The sequence below is a fragment of the Megalopta genalis genome, chromosome 1 (assembly GCF_051020955.1).
Source record: "Megalopta genalis isolate 19385.01 chromosome 1, iyMegGena1_principal, whole genome shotgun sequence".
NCBI classification, from domain to species: domain Eukaryota; kingdom Metazoa; phylum Arthropoda; class Insecta; order Hymenoptera; family Halictidae; genus Megalopta; species Megalopta genalis.
In genome coordinates this window covers 36970881-36992636 of record NC_135013.1, presented here as the reverse complement: position 1 = coordinate 36992636, position 21756 = coordinate 36970881, and the positions used below count along the sequence as shown (strand labels likewise).

The following is a 21756-nucleotide window of genomic DNA, read 5'->3' as shown; positions in this document are numbered from 1 at the left end:
TATATAGAATAAATTTCGAAGCTTCGCCTGGGATGTATCACACAACTATGCCTGTATGTATGTACATATGAATTGCATACACTTAATGTTTCACGATTGGTTGTTCTTGAGCCAATCAGAACTCGTGAAGGTTTCAGTAAGCTGTCGAATGCATCCATATATATGTATGCATGCATGTAACTCAGCATTCTTGAGAATTTTCTGTGTATGTAACACGCATATTATCTTCGAAACGCAGAACAACGAGCGTAATGGCTGGCTCGTGTTAAATGTAAATACGGTGCAGATCTATATTAACTTGCAGTATTAAGCTTCATCGCGTTAAAAAGGTAACAATTTCAGTTAGAGTGTAATCGTTCAGTCCTATTGTGTGATAAGATAAGCAAAACCTTATTAGAAGTTCCATCTGTCTCGACAGTCATCTGTTTAACGACTTGTAAGGTAATGTCACAAAATTGTCAAAGCCTTTGGCGTCCGATCCATTTAGTAATTATATGAATAAATCTATCCATCATTTTTCTTCTTACGTTGTGGATAACTTGTCAAAAAATATGATTTCTATCATTTTGTCCATCGTAGAGCTTGTCTATAGATTTACTCTGTTCATATTGGAGTACTATGTATACATATCGTATAATAACATTTTTAAGAATAGACCCTATTTCGTTCGATTTTTGTACATGTATGATTATATTCTATCCAACAATTAATACATTAATTATGTCAATATAATAATGTATTGTTCTAGAAATTATGATGTAACTGTCAAATAGTACTGTTTTATTTATCAGGAAAAAATAAATAAAATATTTTTGCATATGTGGCTCCACGTTCAAAAAAGATGACCGCGAAAATTCTTTACATATTGTAGACATAAACTGGTTCTAACTTCTGGTATTTATGTGTGTGCATAAATATAGATAAAATCACGATAAAAATTTATGTTAAATATTTTTACGTAATATTCTGTATTAGTTTGAAACAATAAAAAACCGCGTAAAAGGTATCTAGGGTCGTGAATTTTGCAAATATTTTACGATATTAGAGTTAATGGAGATTATGGTCAATCTGAAAATATGAAGTTTTCATTTCGCATACTGCGGGTAAATGCATCGTTATTATGCAATTAATACACCAAATAACGTTACGTTGCTTCTAGCGCTTGGATGCTAGATAGAACACGATTGCATACAATTTCCCTTCCTTTGAGATAGCGGTAACGGAAGTATTTTTAAAATGGTTGTACTGTAGATATGAGTAAAGTACATGTAGCAAAAATTGCGCCAGATCGTAATTTTTTATTTCCTTTACCACAGTTATTCCATTTCCTTGTTGTTTGCTAGTCTTACCATTTTTTTCAGACGGAAAGCTCTTAATTGAAAATCTGTGACAATGGACGAGGATCTTTGCGAAAGCATATGGAATCAAGAATTGTTTATGCAGCAACTGTTTTTCATCGTAAGTGGCAACGACCTAGTTTTCCCATGAGAAATCTATATATTGCGTCACTTACCCGCCTTCCTCGCAATAAAATAACTTTAATTACAAAATTACTAGAATGCCTTACATATCGAATTTATTCTTTGACATACAATTAGCAAAAAGTGTTATAAAATAAATGATGTTTACTAATGACGTAGGATGTTGCTGTCTTGGAAATGAAGGTTGTTCATACTGCACACAAGTGTTTCTTCATTGTATCATTATTTACCTCACTCGGCAATTTTTTTTTTCAACTTAAATTCATCAAATGTTTCGTAACTTATCTTGAGAAACATGAATTCGTAAAAATATAATTTTTCTGTTTGACTTCGCTTTTATTTTATAATATTGTCTACCTTGATGTATACATACAATTTTGTATTAATAATTAATTTTGCAAAAATATTGTTACTATTCTAGTTGCGTCAAAATCAGGACTACTGCACAGACAACGAGTGTCTTAACTTGTCGCAATGTATGTAGCATATTTTGGGGGAATAACTCATTGATTATTAATGTTTCATTGACAACTAATTTTTTAGTTCGGACACCTCGAAATGCACAGTCTTCGAATTTTCTGATGACTTTTTTAATCATTGCGTTTGTTGTAATGATGTACGCACTACGACCAAATTCGTATCGTCGGTTGAGGAATGATAACACTAAAAACCATGCTAATGGACGTGTAAGTAGTGTTACACATGAACTTGTTAATTATATTGTTGTACCTACATGTGACTTTTTATAAATGCTTTCAGAACTCAAACGACGAACCACCTACACCTCCGCCAACCACGCAATAATATGCATACTCTATTTAACAAGTAGAATCTCTTGAGCTCACAGAAAAAGGGAAGCAGAGAGAAACGATGACACACCTTAATCTCTCAATTTGGAATGTAGCTCCTTATATACATTTGAATGTACTTATTCTTTCTTTCTCCTGCTTTCTGTCAATTTTAATAACGTCAATCGCGTGCAAAAAGTATGTGCAGAATAATTCTAGGAAGATATTTTCGTTAAATATTACACAGCAATAAAGATTAAATTCAACTTCCGATATCGCGCAGGAAACGTATTAGAAGTCAACATAAACAAACGTATTGATATTTAAAATGTACTAGACTGCAATATGTTAACTAAAGTAAGCTCTCTTTATATCAAATTGCAATAATTGCATTTAATAAGAAATTACGGATGTGTCGATATATTTTGATATCTATTGATAGTGCAAATAGTCTTAGTACCTGCAATCCGATAGAAATGATTACGTTGTTTGTGTTGATTTTGATAAAACGTTATTAGGGGAACGTAAACTGAAATTGTATGGTAAAGTAACTCTCAGACAATGGACCACGCCGGTGTTCGAATGATAACTTCAAGTCCATTTAGATGAAAATTTGAATTTTGCTATGTTTAACGTTCTTGCTTTTATTTAATATTATAAAACCACTTTCTATTACTGCTCTTATTTATCAACAAATGAATGGCGGGCCGAATCAAATCCGTAGTCTATTAGGTGAAGGTTGAAGTATTATAGCAAGTTCAAAGTTACATATTAGCACTTATTATATTGTTTATTTGTGCATTTCTAATATTGAAACTTTGTTTGCTCACGATAACACAATAAGTCTAAGGCTTTCTTTTTTTCTTATATTAAAACTATCGTAGTATTATATTCTAACAAGCATTACAAAGGGAATCATAAAAACGGGGACAGAAACTTAGTTATGAATAAAACAGTATTACAGTTAATGCTTTTACAAAAATGGATTGGCGATAATTTTTGAAATTTTCAATTTACATTTTTGTGAAAGTAATAAAATGATTTACGGAATTGATTGTTCAAACATTCTACAGTTTTAATCATAACATGTATATTAAAATTTTGATGACATTTATGTATGAAGTCATAAATGATAAACAATTTTTAATGATTTTTCATGCGAAATATGAAATAAGTAATATATAAAGTAAATTAACTTCTTCCACTGTTATACATTCCCACATCATATTTTTGACAATAAAATAAATATATGCATTATAGATTATACTGTTTTCACCTTTTTACCCATTTTTATAAAATTCAGAACATGTGAAAGCGAGAATACCTCTTAAATTTTTAATTCCTTAATTTTGAAAAATACAGTAATATCATTGTCTAGATGAACAGCAATGTACATTTTCAATTATTTAAGGATCATTATATTAATATTAATAACCAAGAAGACAATATTTACAAACTTATATATATTACGCATTTATCATTACTTATATTTCGTAAAATATATATATATATATATATATATTCATATGTACATACAGGGTATCTCAGCAATTCTGTTACAAAGCGATATCTCCATAATCGTTAATGATACGCGGAAATGCTTGAAGAACAAATTGTTTGGTTCGAAGGGACACATGTTGTGGTGGAAATCATTTTTTTGAGATTTCAAGGTCATCGATATTTTTTCAAATGGGATTACATATTTCTATCATTATATCATGATAGCTAAGATCAAGACGAATCTTGGGTACGAAAAATAAAGAAATTTTTAGACATGGACAACGTTTATTGATACCAAATGCCAACATTTGTTGTTCCTTTCGGTAGACATCACGTTTTTTGGTATAACGTTTTGGTATGGAGTATGGAGCTCTGTCAGAGTTTTCATAATCGAATTAATAAATGTCTTGAAATCAATGGAAATAATTTTGAACATTTATTACAATAAATTTTTCATTGCTGATCTCCCTGTTGTATTTATTTCATTATGCGTGTCCATGTCTAAAAATTTCTTTATTTCTCGTACCCAAGGTCACACGAAGGTCATGGTATTATAGGTTATTAGATTCATCTTGATCTTAGCTAACATAGTTACTGAGACACCCTGTATATGTATGTATATATATTTAATATTTATATATATATATATATATATATATATAAATCTAATAAATTAATTAGATTTTCAGACAGTTTTATATAATCTTTCATATAAATTAAATAAAATTATGCTTTCCGTTTATCCTTCGCTATTCGTCTGTCGCACGACACTATACATTACTATCCATTATTAATTGCATGAGAAATAAATGATTTTCACAGATAAAACAACAAGAAACGCATACATTTCAAACATATTACTGAAGTACTTTTGTTACGAGCTATTATTGTTGTAAAAACAAATTTTTATTTTATTTACATATGTACAACATTCTTCAAAATTGGTAAACTTTATGTTATTGATGTTCTTGTAGAAACAATTAACGGAAATGAAACGATCGCGTACTAACATTGAAAAGAATAAGTAGTTTTCTCAATTACAATTTACAGTACATTTAAAATATCTAGCCATATCCATATACAAAGTTAATTACCTAAGATTTTCACCTAAAATATCTTCTTTTGCTACTAATGTTACAAGAAAATGTGTAAGGGATAAGATATTTGATTCAGAGAGACGATAATAGAAGAGATTGTTTGCTGAAGAATATTGTCCCTTCGAGTCAAACATTTTATTTTCTTGTATCATCAAAAACAGAGACACTTTTAGTGGAAGTATTAGGTAATTCTATCTGTATAAGTATAATTTGATCCTGAGAATTATCAAAAAATTATGCTTTTTAATTATGACACATTTGTTTATTACTTATGTGTACCAATGATAAACATATTAATTAAAATGCGTTTTATATGAAATTACTGGTTTTATAATGGTAAATGTATTTACGCATATGAATGAATAGAAATTACGAAATGTGTAACAAGTGTACATTTATGAATTATTCATTAATTACTAAGTAGCTGTTTATGTATGTATATACAATAGATATATCATATGAAAAATGCCAGTAATCATAGAAAAATACTATGTATTTGTACTTCTGAAAAGTGAGACAGTCCCAAATTTGGTTAAAAAATTAATTTCCTTTTTCTTTAGTTTTGTTACTTAAGCAGGAAGACTAATTATACGGACGATTGTATTTTCCTAAAAAAAATTTGGTATTTCCATGGTTTGAAGAAAGTAACATTATATTCCATAAAGTATTTCGTCATAAAAATTACTTTACTAATTATAGAGTAGTATAATTACAATTTATAAATTAATTGAAATCATGTCCGATTTCTACGAAAAAATCATAGTTACAATTAAAGAAGTTTCTATTTAAAAATAGACGATTGAAGACGACAAAATTATGCTAAATTATAATTAGACTTTTTACAATTAAAAGAAATTTTAATTATTACGCCAAGAAAGTATACTCATATAATAAACGAATAACTTATCTTACCTTACAAATTTTATCTAAACATTTAAAGAAGTCATTCTTGTTGAAGTTTTGCCAATGTAACTCTTACTTTTTGTAAAACCCCAGTCATCTGTTCGTACTTACCTGTGGAATCCGGCAGATTTTCGAAGTTGATCACGTCACAAATATTTTTGGAAAATTTTTCAGATGATGGTAACCTGCTATACGGAGAAGAGCTCTGCAAGATAGGCGTACCTAGGTCAACCGACTTTACGCTCCCATGACTTGAATTCAACGAGCTTCTACGATGTTTACTTGATTCTGACATCGTTTCATTAGTGGGCGGTGGCATCTTTGATTTCGATGTAGAATCTGCAGCATTATTTTTCGATAAATCATCAGAATTGGACTGTGAACTGGATTCGTGAAGCTCTACGAGTAATCGTTTTTTCATATTTTCCAAGTCATATAATGACGGTGAATATCCTCGAGACGACGGTGATGCACTATTTTCCTGTAACATTTTATGTAACTAAGTTCTTATTTATATAGTTACCATTTTTACTAGATTAACAAAGTGGTTTATTAGAAGGTTATTGTGATTTTATACCGGTGATTGTAATTCCTGCGAATGATAATCTGAATCCTCACATGGGATCTGCGTTGGTGGCAGTGGTGGTTCTGGTGGCTTTGTGGCTGATTCTGGTGGTAATGGAGGTACAAAAAGTCCATTAACAGGTAGACACTCTACTACACCTTCTGTTAAAAGAAAAATATATATCTTTCTATGTGTGTGTTTTTACTAGATTAATATTAATTGTGTAATTTAATATATATTATAATTTTTTTTTCTTATATTGATTTCACAATTATAGGAAAAGAATGGTAGAGAAGGTATACCTTCTACATCTTCTATCTCCATCTCTGTGGACTCTGGTGCCAGATTGCTTTTTATACCATCATTAGACATTTTGAGCTTTTTCCTTTTATAGCCATCATCCGCCTTTTTTCCTTTGAGCATCATCAACATTGTTTGTTTGCTATGAGCAGCCTGCATCGGTGATTCCCAATATTGTCCATTTTCCTATTATTTGTAATAAGTTTCCACCAAATGAGGTTTAAGAAAATACAGTATTTTCACTCATTAGATTGTCGTATCTGTAGGTTGCTTACATCTCGTGTACCAGATGGAGGTGGTACATTAAAACCAGGGAAATCATATATCTTTTTTATATCGTATTGATCTCTATCTCCAGATTCAAAAAGTTCTCCTGGCTCTGCATGAGAATCGTCTTCTGCGATACCGTCTGAATTAAATAATGATATACCAGAGTGTTGTAAGCATGCCTCCTCCAACCACCCTGGGGGATATCCAAGTTCTCTCATTCTACAAAGAACATTGTAATATATAAAAAGCATAGAAAGTATTAATACCATGTTAAGACAGTATTTTTTAATAAATTTATTTGTATAGTAGTATTACTTGTATTCATCAATTACATAATAGTAGATTTTCAGAAAAATAATAATCACCTGTATATATGCATGGGTAATTCATTTTCTCTGAGGCCTAGAGCTTTACGTAAAGTACTACTTAAGTGACCAGGAATACAATGACCAAATTTTTGGTCATCTTCTAAATGATACCTAAGAGATCTCATGTTTCCACCTTTTATATTGAAATTTCTTTTATTTTTATTAATTGCAACTTGATTGCGTGGTTTCGGACAATCTCGTAGATTATGATTATCCAGACAATTGAAACACATTAATTTTGGTGAATAAGTAACTTTTGCATTTGGTTCTGCTTTCGACTTAATATCCTCAAACACATTTTCATATTTCTATAATATAAATAACACATAACAATAATTAGTTACAGATTCCTTTCTTATATAACATTTTTAAATATTAGCAATATCATCATAAAACTAACTTTTCCATATGTTGGAACATCATAATCGTCTTGAAGCTTCGGTTGTGTATCTACCATAAACAATGTGTCACACATCAAATCCTGACTATCTTCACTTTCTGTTGTAAAATCAGCAGATTGGCTAGTAGAACATATATCATTATCCCAAACGTTTAATGTTAAACTGTCATCACTTTCTTGACATTTTATCGTAGAAGGGGTCAATTCCTCTATACATTGTTTCATACGTTTACTGTATTGACTAAAATTTGTATGAAAGAAATAAAAACAGCTATAGTAAGATCAATAATATACATTGTTATATTTTAATATATGAACGTTGAAGTTTGATGACCCATTGTGAGTAAACAACAAGCATTACATAAATAATGATTGTGAAATTGTAGTAGAAGTAATATCAGTGGTCAAGAACCGCAATTATCAAATATTCACATAATTGTAATGGAATTCACTTAGTGCAAAAAGGAAAACGTTTTCTCACCGTGAAATACTCTTGTCCCGAAACATAACCTGAAGGAGTGGTTTTGATGTGCTTGTGTTATCGCAGATTTGAGACGCAGAAACATCTTTATTGTCCTCCGCATTCTCGCTCGCGGTATCTGTTTTATTTGCAACATCGTTCGATAACAAATTTTTGTCAATGGAACATTCACTCTGGTCATTGTCAGCATTGTGGGTGATATCTTGGCTTGAATCCAAATCAATCACCTCTTCGTCGGTATCTTCGATAGTGATTGTAGAATTCATGGAAATACTATCATCACTGGTACAATACATATAGATAAAACTGTTTTTTCGCAACACCCACTGGGTTTTCGCGTGAAAACTTGTTTCGCTTTACTTACTTATTCACACCAAAAAAATACGATTGATTCGATGCTTCAGCCTCATCCAGTCTCATCCAAGATCCGAGTTTCAAGAACGCAACAACAGCTTGATGTAGGGGCGCTTCAAACTTGTGCTCAATTGAGCACACTGAAATTTTACTGAGTTTATTAATGGGGTGTAAAAGAATACGTGAGGTGAAACTAAATTCCTTTCTTTTCTTTAACTATTATTAAGTCCAAACACATTTACTAATCCAAAAAATTTAAGTACTGAAATATCAATTAATATTTTATAAGATTTTATGCTATAGTAAAATTCCAATTTGTATCCGTCGTGTTCAAAACTGAGGCAGTAACGGATACATAATCAAATATGTCAGATAATTGAAGTATGTACACTACAACTAAAATATAGTAATTGAAGAATTAAAAGAATATTTTTAGAGTACAAAAATGTTCAAGGAAATTGTCTGTATCCTTTTCAAACCAAAGTCTTTGGTTATAGCTACAATGTTACAAATGACTTCTGTCGAGTAAGTCCAGTTAGCTAATTAAGAATATATGTATACATACGTGTGTGGAAAATGGCATGAAATCAGACAATTTAACTGTTAAACAATATTCTGAGCATATAATACTCTTCTGCATCTACATCGTCCAACAAAAATTTATTTATTATTACAAATATAGAATACAGATGATCCTTGCCGTTTTGGCCATATGGTACCATGTAAATTCCGGCATACATCATCTCTTTTCTAAAATACTGCCACTACAGATAGTAGGAAAACGCTCAAACAGCTCGTCAAAATTATCTACAGATGATAAATGTTTGAAAAACGAGATGTCGCTAGCATGCTAATACTAAATGAAATAGGTGGCGCCATCAACATAATTGACAAAATTATTTACTGTTGCGTTCACTACGATTGCATTGCAATTTGCAGTGGAGAGAATGATATATGATCACTGACGACCCCAGATGAGGGTATAATACCTCGTTTGTGGTGAAATTATATCAGACTTAAAAATGATCTAAATATGCAAAAGAATTTGAGGAATAAACAATTTTTATCTATTATCGAAAACTCGATAGATACTCCTTTGTATACTTGTGGAATATTTTTCTGTCAAAAATATTGTTAAGTGGTATGCGAGTTATCGTCTGTATATGGAAGTCGCTGAAGTTTGAATTCACATCGATGTTTGACATTCGCGTTGATTACGAATAATTAAAAAATTTAAAGGCTGAAAGTAATTTAGTTTCGAAAGCAGTTTTGTTTAAAAACAGATATTTATACTGCCATCACAATAACATTGAATGTATAGTTTAAGGAGGGAACGATAAAGAATCTACAAAGAAAAATACGTTGTAAAATGGTTTGACGTAATGTCGTAAAGGATGATATAAAATTGTAAAGTAACAAAAAATTTATAAATCCAGAAACGAATGATAGTCTACGATGCCATTTTTAAAACCAATTAAAATATCGTACACCAAACGTAAAGTAGACATTTCTAAAAGAAATGGTTGGCGGCACGCAATTTTTGATCTTAGAACTGAATTACTTGTCAAAGGTTATTACAAAGGAGAATGGATAAATGATAAAAAAGAAGGCTGGGGTAATCAACTGGACAGGTATAACATTTGCTACCATTATCATTAACACGATTGCTGGTAAAATAAAAATTCTTTTTTTAATGACCAGAACTCTAAAGTAATGTTTCAAATCCATTAAACATACCACAGAAATGGCTTTATATACGAAGGCAATTGGTCCAACGATAAGAAACACGGTATTGGTACTATGAGTAAGATTTACGGACCACCGGAAGACGGCACTATTCGCAAACTTTACACTGGTCAATGGGTGAATGGAAAACGAAATGGCTTTGGATATAGTTGGTACGAAGATGAAAGCTATTATGAAGGTGACTTCTGTCAGAATAAACGACACGGCTATGGTCGTATGTGGTATTGCAATGGAGATTATTATGAAGGTTGCTGGAAGAATAATTTATATGATGGCGAGGGATTATATGTTAAATGTGCGAATAGAAAATATTTTAAACTAAAGGCTACTAAACAAAGTGTATAAATAATATGCAATATCATCTACATCTTGTAGATAACGGGAATAGGTATAAGGGTGAGTTTGTCGCGGGCAAGAAAGAAGGACGTGGTGTATTTTATCACATAATCACAGGACAGAAACAGAGTGGTATCTGGGTAAACAATATGTGCATAAGTGGAACTATGTCAGACATCTATTGGCGTCAGTCGGCTCCTCGTCCAACATCATATCCTATACCCAGAGTAAACAATGTTATAATAATAAGGATGAGATGTAGGACCCAATACTAACAACACAATAGCATACTCTTAAAGCGCGTTGGATATTGGGCACTTCCTACACTTCATCGGTAAAAATAATATGTCAATTTTTTCAATTTGATTTATGATTAATAGAATTCTTATACTAGGTGGAATTGGCAGAAGGCAATGAAATTGAATACACGGGTGAAATTGATAGTGATAATAACGATGAAAAAGAAATACCGCCATCGCCTACATGCAAGAGACCACCGAAGACCATAATCCCAAACATATGCGTCTCAATGAACACGTGTCGCTGCTTAGAGTCAGTTTTGTAAACAAGAACGTGTTGAAACTTACTTATATGATTTATTTTGGCAAAAGCGCCGCTGTTATATATTCATGTATGAATGTAACGTACGTATAAACCGGCCGTTCGTATTAAATACAAATTATGTATAATTAAATTGCCACTGCACAATTAATTCATTTGTTTGTTTGTTTTTTAATAATGTCGGCAGTATGATCATCAAGTACAAGCGCAAGGGGTACGATGTAAACCGTGTAAACATAAAACGCGTAACAGCGAGTTTCTTTTACCACGCCTTTGTGCACATACTGTAGTGCTTGGAAAACTGTTTGAGCATCAGGCTATTACGCGAGACTATGAAACCAAAGGAGTCGCGGAATAAAAAGATCTTGTAGAATAGGCACGTCTCCAGCGAAGATAAGTACATTCGATACGACCTAGTCACGCATACTCGATAAATCATGGATTCCCATTCACGACCGCCGGTCTTTCGAGCTAAAGAGCACGCGATACATTTGCAGAATATATACTGCTTATTGATAACCAGTACACTTAAGTCGCTATGCGAGAAAGGGAATGTATTTTTAGAGCGTTTAGCTAAACGTTGGTTCTGTCTGGCAATCTTGAATAATTGACGGTAGCGAAACAGCGAATGTAAGTTCGGTAATAGACGGAAAAAACAAATAAAATTGTACCTGAAGGGTGTCACGAAGTAAAGGAAACTCTTCAAGACAACGGTTTTACCACTGATGTCGAATCAATGTACACTTAAACTATATTAACATCTATTTCCATTCAAGTACAATCTTCGCAGTTTCCGACAACAGTGCTGCCGTGGTTAAGCCTTCTATTTCTCTACCGTCAACTATAACAATGCATCGGATAAACGGGGAAACAATAATAGAAGTTACGACGCTCTCGGATGGAACAGGTGTTCCATTTGAAAATTGCACGCACACGAGTTTCTGAGCTCGCTGCTCGGATCAAGTAACCAAGTCTTTCGTGTTACATTACGGTCAGCGCTGTACGATCGCATTCCATACAATTCTATGACAATTGTCAACGGTCTTTCGCGTTGTGCTCCTATCCGGTTTTTCCTTCGATATTTACAATGATAGAGTAGCAGCCGCGTTATCGGATATTCGCCGCAATAAGGTTCCTCTTCAAGAGGATATCACAGTTCAAGAGTAACTGTATCATGATGAAACACTGTACAACACGAGCTTCACACCACGTGCGTCACGCCAGTCTGCAACAAGTTCACGCCATTTCTGCCCTCGACGTCCGTCGACTCGATCTGTTCTTTAAGTAACTCCAGTTCCCTTATACCGGATACCGTCACCTCGTATTTGTGCGCGACAAGGCTACGGTAAAAGTGGATCGCGAACGCAAGAAATATTATCAACACTGGTATCAGCACTATGCAAGCGGACCAGGCGGCCACCTGAGAGAAGTCGTAGAACTTCACCCAACAGAGTATAGCGATCTCCAGAAGGAACAACAGCAATCCCAACAACGTGGAGAATGCCCAGGCTACTTCTATGTACCAATGCAATCGTTCGTGAGGCGACTCGTGTACCAGACTGATACTGTGGAGGTTGCAGACGGCTTCTATGTTTGGTAGGATACACGTTGATATCATCAAAGCGAGCATATGAACCGCTACTAGCAGTGTGGTACACACGGCGAATGCGATCAGCATCTCAGATGGAACCTTCGTGTCGGAATTCAACTGAACCTCCACCATGGCGACCTACAATTCAAAAATTCTGCTATGAGATATATAATTTAATACACTATATCCTATAAAATACATATAAATACTATGATTCTCTCCATCACAGATACATTCGTAATAGATTTCTTTTTAACTCTTGGACTTGGAGCAAATGATGTCTAACTTTCTTTACGTATCTTCCTTACGAAAATCTGTACACGTATATGTATATACCATGGCAAAACCAGAAAGTAAGGCGGACGTCTTGCTCGATGCTTTGAGTTTCGCCCGGCTCAGTTGCAGCTTCCTCCAGGAGAGATAACCCGGCGTGTGAAGGCCATCTCCCGACTGCGACATCTTCGACTGTCGGAGACAAATGAGAGGATTAGTTGGTAGTGGGTGGAAAGAAGCCGATGTATTCGACCGATAGCAAGCCACTACATAACTCGAATATACATAGCGCTCTGATCGACTCATAGGCAGCAGCTCGCTGGTTTCCCACGAGCATAGTAGCACAACACTTGCACCATCCAATTAAATCCACCGATTCAGATTATCAAGCGGTGCAATACGATAACGTTAACTAATCCGCCTTGAGTCAACAGAACAATTTGCTTACGATTCTATTCGAGGAACAGTAAAACCTGTTAACACTTTCGTCACCGATGCCAGTCAGCGTGGTTTTTCAAACGATCGCGTCGGTCACCGGTGCCCGGCGCCACACAGTGTGTTCGCCCTAAGCAAACGCTTGTTATACTATTTTATGAGTTTTCTTTTTAAATGGAACTATTCGTTTGTCAGGAGTGCGGAAATATTCTTCCAACACGTGGGCACACTATTTAAGGAAACATAGTTTCGTAAAGTTTTGTTTGGTTGTATGTAACGGAGTTGTAAATCAAGTTCGAACTGTTTCGAATTGCACCAAATATTTTCAACTATTTCGCCTTAATTATTAGGAAAAACCCTAGGAATACCTGCTCAAGTCAGAAACAGCGTCTCGATAAGCGTACAATTCGAATAGTTTGAATGATAGAATTGGAAATTAGGAAGATTGTGAGTGCAGAGCACCAGTGCACGATCCCCCTGCTCTAAAATCGCAACGCTGATTCTGATAATGGCGTATGGAAGCTTCGGTTACGACGATTACGCAATATGTATCAGACCTCTTCCGGCGCGATCGAAAGAGACATCAACATATTCGTGCTCCCGTGGCGCGATACACAACGATAACAGTTGTGCTCGTACGCCGCCGTATTCAGGCTGCACCGTCGATCGTGAAACCTTAGTCGGAAGAACAAACGAGAGAACAAAAAAAAAAAGGAAAGAAAATAACAGAAAAGACAAAAGAGGCGGAGAAAACAAGGGTAAAAATCGGTTCCGGATAATTGTGTGTCTGGTGATATTCGACGCCGCTCATTTCGTCGTGAGGATGATGCACAAGCACGTAAAAAAAACGAAAAGGCACGTACCAAGTGTGGGCGGCAATGCCGGTGCCAACGAGGAGGACCTGATAAAAGCCAAACGGACGCCGAACAGAAATGTGAAGGATTACATGTGAAAGCCTAGCACGGACTACGAGGAACAAGTCTCCAGCTATCACTGATACATCGATACGCCTATGCGAGAAGGGAACACGGACATCCAGTAACTCGATCTGTCTATCAACAAAACACAATTGCACAGTCACTGATAAAGCGGCAATAAATGACACTAAAGCAATGATCGATAAACGTTACGTGTGCGAATACATGTCTCGTTAAAACAAGTATGAATGAGTTAATAGATGTAACAGCATGCAAGGATAGATACGCGTGTTTCTTTATTTAAGGTCATCAGAAAATCACCTTCGTTTACTCGACTTTTTGATAAGCGGAGACGGCCTTGGTTTTTACTTAGACAGTTTCAAATCTGGTAACTATCAGGCTTTGGTGTAATGCATAGTAATTTGGTTCAAGATCATGCTGGTTCGACTAGAGAGCTCGTTGCGAAAGGAGCTATTTCAGTTGTTCGAAATATCAAGGTCGATAAGATTTTCATTTTCGAAAGAAGTTTCTCTGGTTTCTGCAGAATCCTTGGCCACATCGGACAGCATCAATCAGTAATGATAAACTGCGCAACCGGCTCCTTTAACGACTCTCTGCGCAACATTTATCCCACAATTACGAATCGGTTAATTATCTCTCCTTAACAACTTCTGTCGGTGGAGTTCCCTTACATAAAGCGACGCGGATTACAGGAAATATTAACGCTGTTATGATAGCGGTGCTTCGCACGCGACAAATTGAGGAAAAGGGGAACGAAGATGCGAATTCTAAGAAAAAGTTACCTCAGGTGATCGTCATTACCGAGGTTAAACAAGGAATGTGGATATATGAAATGAGCGAAAACCAAACGGAATAAAATGGGTAAATGAAATAGACTATAGCGAGTAACGATACGCTTCCGTGGCTCGATACGCAACTGGTGCGTGAACATTTGGGTTCAATCCCCTTTCGTGATCACAATTTATTGACCACGAACAACGGACCGGTAATTAGACAACTCGAATTGTCGGATTTCAATTCGATTCTCATTATCGCACTTCTACAATCACTGGTTTTCTCTAGACATCATTTTATAGATTTTTGAAAATGAGGAAAAAATATATGTATGTAGAAACTTAATTAACACTTGTGATTAGATGTATATACTTTATCTCCCAAGACTGCGGCAGAGAACACGCGTTAGTTATGGGATGACCTAATACGACGGATAAGTATCGTGTGTGGCGGTAATTACGAAAATAGTCTGTCAAGGGGAGATCCGGAAGTGATTATCTGATTTCTAAACGCGATTAGCTTTGAATTGTAGGGGTTGTCGAGTATACAGAATATTACACGCGCATAGACATGAACATGATTTTCATGGTGATTTTCATACGAGTGTTAGTATTTTTAGTGATCAAATAAACCGCCATTTCTCTTGTGAACTCCGTTACTGCAATTTATACGATATTATTTAATGTATAATATAAGTAATTTCCCGATCCTTGCGTAGGCGACCAAAACAAGTAACCAAGTTCGAAATATCAGCATGTTAAAATGTTACACGGAAACTTTTATTTCGGAAAGGTGAATAAAAATGGGGATTCGCAACTGGTATGCGATCTCAATGTGGGGACATAAAAAAATCGTTAAATATAGAGATGAGTATCCGGTTGGCCACGCAGGGGTTCAATTCGCCTACATACATGTATAAGTACAGTCGGTCGCAAAAGCTTCCGTACACGTGCCAAGTTCCAAATATCTTGAACAACGAAGCAAAAAACGGTGAACATCTTTCTAATAAATAATAATAAATAAAGTACATGATTAAGATACTAATTAATAAAACTACTAATAAAACAAGTAAATCAGAACTCACACAGGACTATTTAAGGATTAAATCCAATTGACAATAAAGAACCAAATTAAAGATTGACAGCCAAAATTGTACATGCAGGGTCCTATTCCCTCATCACCGCAAATTTTTTATTCACTGCGTCGAATAGGTCATACCGTGCTACAGTTCAAAGAACTAAGAACGCGAATGGATAAACGAAAGGCCGAAAGAATCAGGCACAGTTGACCGGTGTATGGAAACGTTTGTCGGCAAAGGTGCAGCGGATTTCTGTGAAATTATTCGTAGTCTAGTAACGAGGAAAACGTGCTTGTGAAATGATCAAAAGAATGGAGAGATCGGTACCGACCTGACAGTCGTGGAATCGCTTGTGGAAGCAGTGACCGTCAGCGTTGCGTAGATGTGTTCGCGCCACGTGTACGTGGATCGGCAACTGCGTGGAGGGGAGTACCGCTCCGCCCTCCGCGCCAAACACTGAATTGCGTCCAGTGCTTGTCGACCATATGGACATCAGGCTCGATTCTTGCGGGTTTCTGACCAGCGCTGTAACAGAGACCAAACACCACTTATACCCGTTGTTTACGTCCACGTTTCTCTGTTCTAGACAAGGATAATTGAAGTAATCAAAAAAATCGGTTTCCATGGATGTCACTTTGGATCTTCCACCAGGGCTACCAATCTTTCGAATTGTCGTTAGGGGGATTATCAACAACAGATCTTGACTGATATCGGAGATCAGTGAACTCGTTAATATTTATGGCGCTGGCACGTTTGGAAGTGTATCGTGCGCAAACACAGAGAATAAGCATCAGCAACTGCTAGAATTCACATGCAGAAAAACTCGTAGGATGGCATGTCTGATCTTGACCAGCGCGGCGAGAACTTACGATTTTTTGAGGGAAATTTTTATCCGTATTCTTTTTACCGAGCATAAATGTTGAGATAAAGCTTGATTAGCATTAATTAAGTGGTAATTAGCGAACAATAATTCAACAATGTATTAGTTGCTGCCGATAATATTCGCCTGAATTACTTTGTTCATATACGTGAACACGAAGTTCGTCTTACGCGAGAGTAAATGAAATTTTTTGTCAATAAGATTATCGTCAATATAATGTCAACAAAAAGTTATTCAAATAATGGCAATATAAGACGATTTTCGAAGAAGCATTCTACATTCGAAATATTTCGAGGTTCAAAAAAAGTAAAAATATTGTATCTCGTTCTGTGCGAAGGTATTGTGGGAATTTCAACAGTATCGTTCGCACGATTGGTGGCGCGTAACGAACCGTTGACAGCCATTCGAATAATGGGGGCGTTGCACGCGCAGCGCGTTCTACTTTATTTGCACGCGTCATTACGTAAATGATACATTTCCCGCGGTCTTTAATTGACCGTGATTCGCGGATATCGAGACCTATGTGGATATAACGTTCCGTTTTCGTAGCCCGACACAGAATGAGCCAATACCACCATCGAGATTCATTAATTGATATTTTTGATTCGGCCGTGGGTCAACGGACTGGGAAGCTGTTGAAGTCACGTTCTCGAAAATAAATCGCTATTTTTGCTCGTGGAGAACAGAAATAACCAACTTCAGAATTACACGTCGATAACGAATTATAAGGAAAAGATATTAAATCGTCTCCGATCGAAATACTTTACCGAAATCAGAATTCCAGAGTCTGGATGATCGAGATGTGAATTGTACCGGATGCAAATTAAAATTTACAAGACTCATAAAATTATTCAACGTTTATTTACATCTCCAGGCCAGACGTAATTGCATGCGCGAACCAGTTTTTTTCTAGACGTGACCAATCACCCTGATGTAACCTTGACAGTCTCCATAAAAGATAAGACGGAGACAGCGTGGCTCAGATTATTCCAAATTAAAAGAGATCGTACTTTCACAATTTCGCACATGGACACGTTTTGCTTCACCCTGAAATTTTTTTCGAAAAATAATATTTGTACGACTGACGCTGAGGTGATAAAATTCTTCAAATAGTATTTAAAAGAAGTGGAAAAAGATAGGTTTCACTCTATTGAATTAAGCTTCCTTATGAGCTGTATAGATATATGTACAGCGCCAATTACGTATGTACAATCTTCGAAGTAGCGTTGATATAGTATCCCTGAGAAAGTGGAATATACATATAACCAAGCTTTTATAAAGCCAGTAAATATAATTACGATATGAAAATAATACCGGTTATTGACTTCCACCTAAAGAGAATCTGGAAAATTATAATGAAATCTAGAAACCAGAAAAATCACCAATAAATATACCGGTAGTCCTGAATTTTGATTTCTACAAGAATCCCTGCGATTGACCAGTTAAAAGAAAGGTTGTTTTGGGTCCTAGCTCACGTGACCTGCGCGCGCATCGATTTCCAATTTCAGCGAAAGCGCAACAGATTGTCTGCATCGCGGTTGATCGTTGCAGCTACCGTCGTTTAGAGATACGTGCCAATATCACTAAAAATACAGGGACCGTAGAACACGCAGAGGTCCCCGTGGCTGCTCGCGGTACGAAATTAAATCATGATTAAGGCAATCGGAAGAACGCAAGAAAATCGCTGCCGGCGACCTAAACGATTATGTTTGTCCGATATGCTTGACGGACGCGTCCCGTCATTGTGTCCGCAAATAATAAATTGACCGGGAACCTTGCGCCACAGTGTTCGCGTTAGTCACGAATGCAGTAAGGCAAAAAGAAATAGATCCAATAAAAATGACGATAGGAATGACAGTCGGATACATGCGATGCACACAGGACAAACGTAATAGCATAACAGTTCCTGTTGAACCGAACATTATATCATCAAACTTCGCCGAACGCTCGGTGTTCTATTTCGATGACATTTACATTTCTTCTAACAACATTTGTCAATAATTATACGACTGCACGTTGAAATAAAAGCTTAAAATAAGACACAGGGCTGTTTAAACCGGAGTGATTCACTGCTGCGAAATATTGTTCGGAGCTGCAAATTGTTCCTTAGACTTCGGAAGGGTTACGTATATAGGACTGTATTATGCAAATAAAAGCTATCAGCGCGCGACTGTAAATCCGAAATTATATTTACCATTTTGAGAGCGCTGAGGGGAACGAGCAGACAAACGCGCGAACTCATGACGGAGATCAACGATCCCCCTTTCTCTTCACATTCACGAAATCGAGGATATTCGAAGCGTGAAAAATTTGCACTCGGTCAGGGATCACAGATTCATGTTAACCGAATACTGTGTCGCCGACGAATCCGTCTAACAGATGAACTTCGAGTTACACGCGAATTGCAATGAATGCTAACGAACGGGAGACACTACAGCACTGGTACTGAATAAGACGCCGCGATACAACGGCGACGAGCGGTGCCGAGCGTTGCCGAAACGAGCCGAGATTTACCGAACGCCTTCGGCCATCTGTGGGTAAGTTGAACCGACACCCTGAATTCACATTCAAATGACGTAAGTTTGGTCTCATTCTTTCTTTTTCTTCTCTTTTTAAATATACCACGTTTCTTGAGAGGACTCTTGCATATAGTGCATCGGTCGGGGCATATAATTAGATTGAATATAATTTGCGTCAGTTAATCTTGAGAGATACAAAAAGTCCACGATTTTTTAAGGGAGGCGTACCCGTTTTGAACTTCTCTTTGAAGTGATTTATGACGAACGGAGTTGGGTAAAAACACAATCCGATTAACACTAGATTTATGTAGCACTAAAAATATCTGTTTTATGTAGGTATAGAAAAGTAACAATAAGACATTTATTCTGATTTTTAACGAGTGTGAATATATATGTCGAATAAATAACTTACAAATGTATCTTTACAATCTGAATAATCGAAAATTAAAAAATTAGCGATCCGTCAGTTCGGTTCTGTAAACTTAATGTTAATAATTCACGATTATAACTTGTTATTTATCATAAATTTTTATAGACTGGTTTAGAATAACTAATGAGTTATAATTGTAAATCAGATTACTTTTTGCTCAACTCCGATGACAAAATTGAGTAGTTGCAGTATGAAATAGTGGAACAATTAAAACAACTGAAGAGTATTGAAGCATTAATCTCGTGGTTACATTATTTAGCAATCATTTATTAAAAACCCATTATAATCTCACAGTACCATACAATAGTAAACGTATCATTTGTTACTGTACAGGATTAAAAATTTGAAAAGTGAATAGTAAATCTCGCGACGATCGTTATCATCGAAAATTATTCTACACAGCCCGACAATTACTTTACACAGAGAAGTATATAATGTAGATTAACAGCTGAGATTTTGCGAATTTTTTTTATAATAATTATACATTTGTTACGTGCACAAGGACTAATCAATTATTGACTTAGCGACGGTCATTCTTTTTAGCTTGCTCGAGCGAAGAATTAATCTCTGTGCACGAACGTAACATGTCCATTCGATTATCGCATTGTGTATTCTTTTTTCATGTTGCAGCACACTCAAGTCGCAAATAGTTTGTTATCTTCATTTTAATGTAGATGTCGCGTGCTAGATACGAGAATTAGAGGGATACCCGCCGAGATCCTTAAGTGGTTTTGCATCGCTATTATGCTATAGCCGATTACTATTCTTGATCCGGTGAATAAATCAGCGTAATGAGAACAGGGGCGTCGTTAGTCACTACATATGTACATAGTGGCACACCAGTCTCATCTTTCCTGTTCCCTAGCGCGATATCGTTACAACATTTTTCCCCAGCTGATTCACGCTTTTGAATAACACTTCGTATTCATTAAGGAAAGATCGCGAGAATCGAAGATCCAGGATCCAGGATTCAGCGTTCAAAAGATAATACTAACAGATCGAACCGGACGGATTGTTGGAAGAATATACAATCTATTAACAGCTTCCGGTTCACCGTTTCCTGTTAATTCAAAGAATTACGATCGCTGTTAAATCTCGACAAGATGCACATGTCCGAGAGGGAATTGGCGAGAACATAAATCGACGTTTGAGCCACACTGAAATCAATTTGTTGCTATTCTAATTTATTACTCGTGCAACCGTAAAACCGAACGACGTGATCCAATCGTTCACTGCGTAGAATCTCGGTTTTTGAAACCGGGAGATATGCATAGGGAGAAGCGTTTTATTTCTACGATTGATATCAAAGAGGATGCTTACTGTAAGTTGATAGATTTTATTGTCAAAAATTATCGAGCAGAAAATAGACGTTTAAAGTGCCAAAATATTAGAACGTGTGAAACCCGTGATTCATAGAGTTTCGTATTGCGGATGTTGATTTCTGAATTTTTTAAGTTCGCAGACGCAAGTATTTTCGCCAGACTCAGCCGGGAGCGCAAAGTGGTCGGCTGGCTGGTAATTTTACTTAGGCTTTTCCTCGTGGCAAACATCCAGGACGCGACCACTTCTATCACGAAACGATGCACCGTCTGCGACCGCAGTCATGGTCAGGGCACCCCTAGCCTACTTGCTGATGGTATCGTCTGATCTATTTAAAACTTGATTTCTACGGTGAAAATTCGCTTTAA

General features: G+C 35.8%; 4 protein-coding genes across 10 annotated transcripts in view; 2 read left to right on the top strand and 2 right to left on the bottom strand.

The window, feature by feature from the left end:
* Nucleotides 1-171: 171 nt before the first annotated feature.
* LOC143260805 (small integral membrane protein 14) lies at nucleotides 172-3528 on the top strand. 2 transcript variants are annotated; one of them, XM_076527403.1, is made up of 5 exons: nucleotides 172-329; nucleotides 1362-1458; nucleotides 1903-1957; nucleotides 2025-2167; nucleotides 2241-3528. In XM_076527403.1, exons 2-5 carry the CDS (start codon nucleotides 1393-1395, stop codon nucleotides 2283-2285), a joined length of 309 nt encoding a protein of 102 aa, XP_076383518.1. In that variant the 5' UTR covers nucleotides 172-329; nucleotides 1362-1392; the 3' UTR covers nucleotides 2286-3528. The 2 variants fall into 2 exon arrangements, with proteins under 2 accessions (XP_076383518.1, XP_076383519.1); XM_076527404.1 differs by having other exon boundaries at nucleotides 201-441.
* A 62-nt stretch (nucleotides 3529-3590) lies between these two features.
* Nucleotides 3591-8724, bottom strand: LOC117223185 (zinc finger CCHC domain-containing protein 8 homolog). Of its 3 annotated transcripts, none has more exons than XM_076527196.1 (8): nucleotides 8518-8724; nucleotides 8154-8435; nucleotides 7673-7913; nucleotides 7270-7580; nucleotides 6910-7123; nucleotides 6637-6820; nucleotides 6347-6495; nucleotides 3591-6268 (listed from the first exon to the last, which is right to left on the bottom strand). In XM_076527196.1, the coding sequence occupies exons 1-8, from the start codon at nucleotides 8571-8573 to the stop codon at nucleotides 5810-5812; spliced, it is 1896 nt and encodes a 631-aa protein (XP_076383311.1). In that variant the 5' UTR covers nucleotides 8574-8724; the 3' UTR covers nucleotides 3591-5809. The 3 variants fall into 3 exon arrangements, with proteins under 3 accessions (XP_076383311.1, XP_076383325.1, XP_076383319.1); XM_076527210.1 differs by having other exon boundaries at nucleotides 3591-6250; nucleotides 8518-8634; XM_076527204.1 differs by having other exon boundaries at nucleotides 8154-8426; nucleotides 8518-8622.
* Nucleotides 8725-9954: 1230 nt separating this feature from the next.
* Nucleotides 9955-11410, top strand: LOC117223191 (uncharacterized). Its single transcript, XM_033475368.2, is given in 4 exon segments — nucleotides 9955-10149; nucleotides 10219-10548; nucleotides 10629-10816; nucleotides 10984-11410. Coding segments are annotated over 4 exon segments (876 nt in total). The 5' UTR covers nucleotides 9955-9962; the 3' UTR covers nucleotides 11155-11410.
* The window catches only part of LOC117223189 (calcium release-activated calcium channel protein orai), a 28362-nt gene continuing 17771 nt past the window's right edge, over nucleotides 11166-21756 (bottom strand). For 3 of the 4 annotated variants that reach the window (XM_033475362.2, XM_033475364.2, XM_033475359.2), the window contains exons 2-4: nucleotides 16571-16764; nucleotides 13078-13206; nucleotides 11166-12879 (exon numbers count right to left, since the gene is read on the bottom strand). In XM_033475362.2, coding sequence (XP_033331253.1) covers nucleotides 12352-12879; nucleotides 13078-13206; nucleotides 16571-16732 — 819 coding nt within the window. In that variant the 5' untranslated portion in view covers nucleotides 16733-16764 and the 3' untranslated portion in view covers nucleotides 11166-12351. Of the gene's footprint in view, nucleotides 12880-13077; nucleotides 13207-16570; nucleotides 16765-19313; nucleotides 19575-21756 lie in introns of those variants that run through there. The other variant, XM_033475360.2, reaches the window with a different exon arrangement.

Coding starts and splice junctions, on each gene's coding strand:
- LOC143260805 (XM_076527403.1), top strand. CDS start 1,393: ATGGACGAGGATCTTTGCGAAAGCATATGGAATCAAGAATTGTTTATG. Junction 1,459..1,902: donor TGCAGCAACTGTTTTTCATC/GTAAGTGGCAAC, acceptor TTACTATTCTAG/TTGCGTCAAAATCAGGACTA. Junction 1,958..2,024: donor GTGTCTTAACTTGTCGCAAT/GTATGTAGCATA, acceptor CTAATTTTTTAG/TTCGGACACCTCGAAATGCA.
- LOC117223185 (XM_076527196.1), bottom strand. CDS start 8,573: ATGAGACTGGATGAGGCTGAAGCATCGAATCAATCGTATTTTTTTGGT. Junction 7,914..8,153: donor CGGGACAAGAGTATTTCACG/GTGAGAAAACGT, acceptor TACAAATTTTAG/TCAATACAGTAAACGTATGA. Junction 7,124..7,269: donor TTACCCATGCATATATACAG/GTGATTATTATT, acceptor TGTTCTTTGTAG/AATGAGAGAACTTGGATATC.